The sequence below is a fragment of the Lipotes vexillifer genome, unplaced genomic scaffold (assembly GCF_000442215.2).
Source record: "Lipotes vexillifer unplaced genomic scaffold, Lipotes_vexillifer_v1.1 scaffold329, whole genome shotgun sequence".
In the NCBI taxonomy this organism is placed as follows: domain Eukaryota; kingdom Metazoa; phylum Chordata; class Mammalia; order Artiodactyla; family Lipotidae; genus Lipotes; species Lipotes vexillifer.
Genome location: NW_006774067.1, coordinates 5,116,231 through 5,123,801, shown reverse-complemented (window position 1 = coordinate 5,123,801; position 7,571 = coordinate 5,116,231). Strand labels below are relative to the sequence as shown.

The window sequence follows — 7,571 nt, the reverse complement described above, 5'->3', positions numbered from 1 at the left end:
AAAAAAAAAAAAAAAAAAAAAGATAAAATGATCCATGTCCTCGAGAAACTTATAGTCTTCTTTGATTTCACTAGAAATTTATTAAAATGGAAAATTACAAAGCAATGTAGTAAGTATCATAATGAACACAGAGGAAGGAATACCAGAATTTGTCTTGATAAAATTTAATCTGTAGGTGATCTGATTTGTCTTGACCAGGTACATGAGCAGCAGATCAAAGCACTGTGAAATTATTCCTGCTTATAATGGATCTACATAAATTTGATCTAGATCAGTTTAGTCTTGTTTATTTTACTGCCCTTGTTAAGGACTAGTTTGGGAAGAAAGGTCTCTTTTTAAAACCCTGAAAAATTAAACCACTTAAGTTAGTTTTTTATTAACTTTTCTACAACTTATAAAAATGAGCATGAATTGGTTTCTGTTCCAGTATCTGGATACCGGAAATTTTAAAATTTTTATGTAAATGGAAGACATTTTAAATTGTTAGCTTTCAAAATTTCTTTTAACCATTTAATTACAACCAGAATTATTGTCATAGTTGGAATTTGAGTTGCCTTTTTTTTTTTTTTTTTTTTAAGGTTTCCTTTGGATCCTAAAAGAAGAAAAGAATGGGTTCGCCTGGTTAGGCGCAAAAATTTTGTGCCAGGAAAACATACTTTTCTTTGTTCAAAGCACTTTGAAGCCTCCTGTTTTGACCTAACAGGACAAACTAGGCGACTTAAGATGGATGCTGTTCCAACCATTTTTGATTTTTGTACCCACATAAAGTCCATGGTAAGTAATACTACTTTTACGTCATTTTAACCATTTTTAGAATCCATCCCTTTTTGTTTGTAACATGGAACAATTAAGAATATATTGAGGGCTTTCCTGGTGGCACAGTGGTTGAGAGGCTGCCGGCCGATGCAGGGACACGGGTTGGTGCCCCGGTCCGGGAAGATCCCACATGCCGTGGAGCGGCTAGGCCCGTGAGCCATGGCCGCTGAGCCTGTGCATCCGGAGCCTGTGCTCCGCAACTGGAGAGGCCGCAACAGTGAGAGGCCTGTGTACCAAAAAAAAAAAAAAAAGAAGAATATATTGAAATTCATATATAATGCTGTGCCTCAATAAAACTGCAAAACTGAAGTAAAGATGCAGGCTAGAATTAGTGCTCAGCGCTCCTGACTCCAATATTCTTTCCCCAACCTAAACTGTTTTATTATATTGGAATTTTACATCATTGTTTATTATTATCAATAACTGACCCATTGGTAAAACTGAGAAATGGTAATGAAACCTCCAGCATTGCTCTGCTCTGATTTTAAGATGATATGCAAATAATGTGTGTTAAGTGCTTTCAGGGCAGCACACCCAAAGAATACCAGAGTTACACCAAAGAATATAAGTTCAGAGGGAGGCATAACAGAAAACCTCATAGAGCTCAGGCATTTCGGCTGGGCTTGAGCTTGGAGTTTGGAATGTAGGAGAGGGTTCTTGACTTTGCACAGCGCAGCTGCAATAGCATGATGAGAACAAAAGATGAGTTGAGGAGTGAATGGAAAATAAGTGTTAGCAAGTGATATTTAAAAGGAAGGAGAAATTTAAGGTATAGTATGAATGTTTTAAAACAATGTTTTATCTAGTTAGGGAAGATCTGATCAGAGGGGAAAAAGCTAGCTGAGAAAGACAGGGTCACTGAAAGGTTCAGAAGGGAGGTTGTCAGAGTGGAAATTGAAAAGTGCCTTTCCCTCATGTAAGAATCCTCAAAGAAATGTCAACAAAATAAAGAGTTTAGCTTTGAAAAGGAGGATAGACATCTTTTCCTCTCAGAGAGGAAAAATCACTGCTTTTCTTGAGTTATTTTTGACAGTTAAATCTGTAAATCTACATGAGTTACTATCTGAATGGAAGAGAAGGGAGAGGAGATTGTGGTAAACCAATTATCACAGATATTAGAAAAGCTCCAGGAGGGCAAGCATTTCATTTCTGAATCCTCAGAACCTGAAATAGTGCCTGGTACATAGTACAGACTCATATATTTATTGAATTTGAAGTATACCTTGTTTTTGACGTTTTGATCATTTATTCATTCAACAGATGTTTACTAAACTTTACATTATGTCAAAATCCAAGTTAGATGCTGGGAACATACAGATCAAAAAAGAGTCCCTGCCAATTCCCCTAGACAGAAGGAATGCCAGTTGTAGGTTTCATGAAGACAGGAACCATATTTATCTTACTTGTTCACTGTTGTGTCCCCAGGAATTCATAAATTGCTGTGTTTCAATAAATGTTTGTTGAATGAAAGACACAAAGCTATGAAATTAATCAAATAATCTGGGAACTATAAGTGGTTTAATATTATTGGAGTAAAAATTAAGATGGTGAATGGCAGCACTTCCCTGGTGGTGCAGCGGTTAAGAATCCGCCTGCCTGCCAATGCAGGGGACATGGGTTCGAGCCCTGGTCTGGGAAGAACCCACATGCTGTGGAGCAACTAAGCCTGTGTGCCACAACTACCGAGCCTGCGCTCTAGAGCCCACGCACCACAATTACTGAAGCCTGCACGCCTAGAGCCCGTGCTCTGCAACAAGAGAAGCCACTGCAGTGAGAAGCCCGAGCACCGCAACAAAGAGTAGCCCCTGCTCGCCGTAACTAGAGAAAGCCCATACACAGCAATGAAGACCCAACTCAGCCAAAAATTAATTAATTAATTTTTAAAAAGATGCTGAATGGCAGAATGGGGTGAGATCCTAAATGGTACAGTATGCCATGTAGATATTTTGGCATATAAAAAAGATATTTTTTTCTTTAAATAATAGGGAGGCAAAGAAGAATTTAGCCAGTATTAAATCATCAAATCTGTTAGAAAATTATTGTGTGGCAGAAAATAGACTAGTGAGGATCAAAATGAGCCAGAGATCAATAAAGAAGTTTTTAATATATTCAAGCCAGACATGAATGATATGGGCTTGATATGGGTAGTAGCATTAAGAATGATGGAGAGGAGGGACTTCCCTGGTGGTTCAGTGGTTAAGACACCGCGATTCCACTGCAGGGGGTGTGGATTCGATCCCAGGTCGGGGAAGATCCCACATGCTGCACAGTGTTGCAAAATAAATAAATAAAAATGAAAACTTAAAAAAAAAAAAAGAAATGAAGAGAGTGAAAAAAAAAGAATGATGAAGAGGAGAGGATTTGTGATACAGATATTTAGGAGATAGAATTAATAGGACTTGATGACTAATTGAATGAAAGAGATAAAGGGAAAAAAGGGTCCTCAGGTTTCTGATTTGGAAAGAAAGTTTCTAGCCAGATTTTAAAACCTTGAATGTATCAATAAGATATAACTGTGTATAATTAATAGGTAAATCTTTTCAGGAGCTTGATACTTTGGAATATGTTTGTATTAAGTAGGACCACAGGTCTGAAATATTAATCAAATTGAGAGGATAGTATTTACCTAAAAAAGAGATCAAATCAGTATCACAAATAAACCAGATGTCTAAATGCATTCTATATTGGCCTTAGAATGTTGCAAAGAATTTTTTTAAGTCTCTACAGAATCATATTCAATAATTTGGAAGAGACCTAGGAAGTCCATTCTCTATTTCCAGACCAGTGCTTTTATCTCTCTGGAGAGAAAAGACAAAAAGAAATAGGTGGCTGAAGTTAATTCAGCCAGTTGAGAAACTTGAATCCATGACTACATGAGATAGGCTGCTGATGTTTCCTATCAAATTTTTAAAATCAGTTTTTATTTTTTATTTTTATGCGGTACGCTGGCCTCTCACTGTTGTGGCCTCTCCCATTGTGGAGCACAGGCTCCGGACGCGCAGGCTCAGCGGCCATGACTCACGGGCCCAGCCGCTCCGCGGCATGTGGGATCTTCCCGGACCGGAGCACGAACCCGTGTCCCCTACATCAGCAGGCGGACTCTCAACCACTGTGCCACCAGGGAACCCCTAAAATCAGTTTTTAAAAGAGCAGTTTAAATACTGTTATCCAAAACAAAATTTACTTATTTGTGATATTCCATAATTTATGTTCAACCCTCTGATTTTATTCTGCTCAGAAAGTCAAGTCAAGGAATCTTCTGAAGAAAAACAACAGTTGTACTCCAAACGGACCATCTAATTTAAAATCAAACATTAGTAGTCAGCAAGTACTACTTGAACACAGTTATGCCTTTAGGAACCCTATGGAAGCAAAAAAGAGGATAATTAAACTGGAAAAGGAAATAGCAAGTTTAAGAAGGAAAATGAAAACTTGCCTACAGAAGGAACGCAGAGCAACTCGAAGATGGATCAAAGCCACGTGCTTGGTGAAGAATCTAGAAGCAAATAATATATTACTTAAGGGCACATCAGAACACATTTTACCAACTGCCTTAAATAGTCTTCCTTTGGAAGATTTCAAGATTCTTGAACAAGATCAACAAGGTAAAATGTTACCAATTCTCTAACTCCAAAACAGACTAAAAGTACCTTCAATTAGGATTTGATGCTTGAACTTCATTCTGTTCAAAAGTAAAGATATTTAAGGAAATTATTCCAAAATTGGGTATTTAATAAAGTTTTACCTGAAGTAACAATGTTACTGCATAATTTATTTATGAAGACTTGGTTACAAAAAAAAATGGAGAACTTCTTATGAAACTTATTTGAATGAGAATGGAAGTGCCTTATGTGAGAATCATGTACTTAAAATTTTTTCTAGGAAATTGTATGTTTGTAAAGTGTTTTGTGTTTTTGTCTTTTTAAACTTCTTTTAAAGAACAGTCTATGACAAGTAATGTTTTTAAATTATATTATAAAAAATTTTTTTCCTGTACCAAAGTTGGGATATTACATTCTAAGTAATTTGCCTAGTAGGAGTTAACCAACATGAAATAAAACTTTAAAACTGCTGGATTTTGTATTAATTAAATTATTCTTTTTGCCACTGTGATTGGGAAAGATTTTAGGAAAAAACCTGAAGTACAGGGCAAGTTCTTTTATTTAAACTTTTCATATCTTTTTATCAGTAAAACTGAGCTAATCATGGCCTCCCTCATAACAAAATTAGCTTTTGCAATAGCTTGTAAATATTTTGAAAATAGTATTTTCAAATGTGAAGTACCTTTGCATCATCCAAGTAACTCAGAGTACTAAAAACAGGTAGCTGATTATATCACCTTCTAAGAAAGTATGTTATGAAATAACAGACTTTGAGATCTAGCTTTTACTTTAAACAAAAAGGTAAATGTATACCACATTTATTCTCATAATAAAAATATTACATATTCTATTTCAAAACTGATATGTTAATAGGCAAACATGCTACACAGTTCCATGTTAGGAATACTCCCTCTGTCCCCATGTGTGTTGATACCAAAATTCTTAAGCTTTCTTTTTTTTCCATAAACCCACAATAGAATTGAATTATAGAAAAGTACTTACCATATTATATCTTTACAACTTATAACCTAAAATGAAGTCAATTTATCTTACACATCAGCTTGATTTTTGTCTCCTCTTTTAGTGAGAGTCAAATAGAGCAACCATACTGCATAACAGAAATAGAATGTAGATCTTTTTAAAAGTACATGTGTCTCTGATAAAGCTATGCAAGTGCTAATTATTTTACAAAATAGAATATCAGAACTATTCTTATAGTTTCCATTTGAACAATTAAAGGGTTTGCCTTATTTTACCAGATAAATATTTAATAAGAACACTTTCCTTCAAACAGCTTTGGTCAAATCATGTAAAAATTTATTAATGTACAATCAGGTTACCCAGGCCTGTTTTGAGCTTCTGACACCGCCATATGAAAGTAGCATATACATAATCACATATTACTGTAAATCCTTCCCATAAGGTAATGGCTACTTGGTGTTTTTTATAACATTTGCTGAGATGCTAGCAAAAAGTCTTTTTATATTATTAGCACCCTTTCTTTTAATAAGGAATGCCTCCCAAGCAACTAGATGCACAAAGGCAAAGGTAGGAAACGTCTCTTTTAGTTATCATCAGGCACTTAAAATAAATATTTATGAAAATTCTTTTGTGTATAATGTAAACCTTGTTAGTCATGTTTTTTTTTTTTTTTTTTAAGTCATGTTATCTTTAATATTGGATGTAGCTCCTTGGAATTGTCATTACATGTTTTCAACTATCTTTATATGGTTTCAAACATACACATCAGCAAACACTTACTGACCATTTCTATTTTATACCTCAAAATAAGTTGGGCAAATAATCATTTAAACATAAACTATGTTTCCCAAGTATAAACTCTCATGTGGTTCACTGCCCCTCCCCAATACAAAACAAAACACTAATGCAGGCTGATTCCCATCTACAATAATACTCTGATATCTTAATATAACATTTTTTAAATCACAAAAATAAAGCATTATAAAATACAACAAGCTTTTGGCAAAGTTACCTAGACTTCATTTATTAATATTTGAGAGCACTGAATAAACTACCACTCAGTAATTCTAAAGTAAAAATTTTTGCTGGTTTTTCCATGTCATTTTCATGTTACTGTTCCAATAACATGCTCCAAACTCTCCCTGCATCAAATTATTTTAACATACATCTGTCTACCTTAAAACTACTTTCATTCATAGAGAAAAACATAAAAGGAATCTTTTAAAAATCCTGTTTTCAGCCTGTTAATAAACATCACTTAGCTCGTAGACCATAAAACTAATCAAAATTATAACAGTTCTTTGTCCTCTGCTTTGACACAACACATATCCTCTGTTTTATGCCTGTCATTCATTCTATGTCTACCAGGCACTAACCCCTACAAAGGACCAGCCAAAGGCTAGTATTTGATATAAAGATGAACATGACATGATTTTCTGCCCTTAAGTTACTCAAAGTCTCTTGCGAGAAACAAATATTATTCATAATACAATATGATAAATGCTCTGAAAGAAGTATGTGTGAAGCGCTTTGAATTGGAATTTAACGAGAACGTGTAAACTTTAGACCTTTTTACAATGAACCAGTTTTCTTTTGAAACAAACAGATTTTCTTCTTATAATGACTTACCAAAGGAGATTTTGTAGAAGGACATGGGTGTTGACCTGAATCACATGCAGTGTTTATTTAATGAATTGTAAGACTTTTTTTTCCCGTTAAAATGAACACTGAACAAATTTGTTGTTAATGATACCTTGTTAAAAGGAAAACATAAGTAAATAAAATATTATATCAAAGCCAAGACTGGAGTTTGACATTTGATATTTTTACTAAACAACAAACCCTACTATCATGAATTTTTAAAAATAATTTTAACTCAGAGTCTTAAAGTGAACAAAGCACTATGGCACCAATTAGTTCTCTTACTTGTTCTTCACATATATTCTGTGTGGTAGGTGGTATTATCTCAATTTATAGATGAAGAAATCCTTGTTAGTGTAATTTATTTGTTCATTCAGACATTTATAATGTGTCAGCTGGCACAAGGGATAGAAATGCAGTAATCTAGGAAGTTCTAGATTGGACACTGGCCTTCAGCCTCCAAATCCTCTTCTCTGACCTCTACATTATAACCTTCTGTTAAATATATGAATCATTAAAATAGGACAGGTT

At 34.6% G+C, this 7,571-nt stretch overlaps 1 protein-coding gene across 1 annotated transcript in view; it reads left to right on the top strand.

Moving 5' to 3' along the window:
* The window catches only part of THAP2 (THAP domain containing 2), a 10,145-nt gene extending 5,669 nt beyond the window's left edge, over positions 1–4,476 (top strand). The window contains 3 exon segments of the mRNA XM_007448780.1: positions 579–774; positions 4,055–4,435; positions 4,438–4,476. Coding sequence (XP_007448842.1) covers positions 579–774; positions 4,055–4,435; positions 4,438–4,476 — 616 coding nt within the window.
* Positions 4,477–7,571: the final 3,095 nt, after the last annotated feature.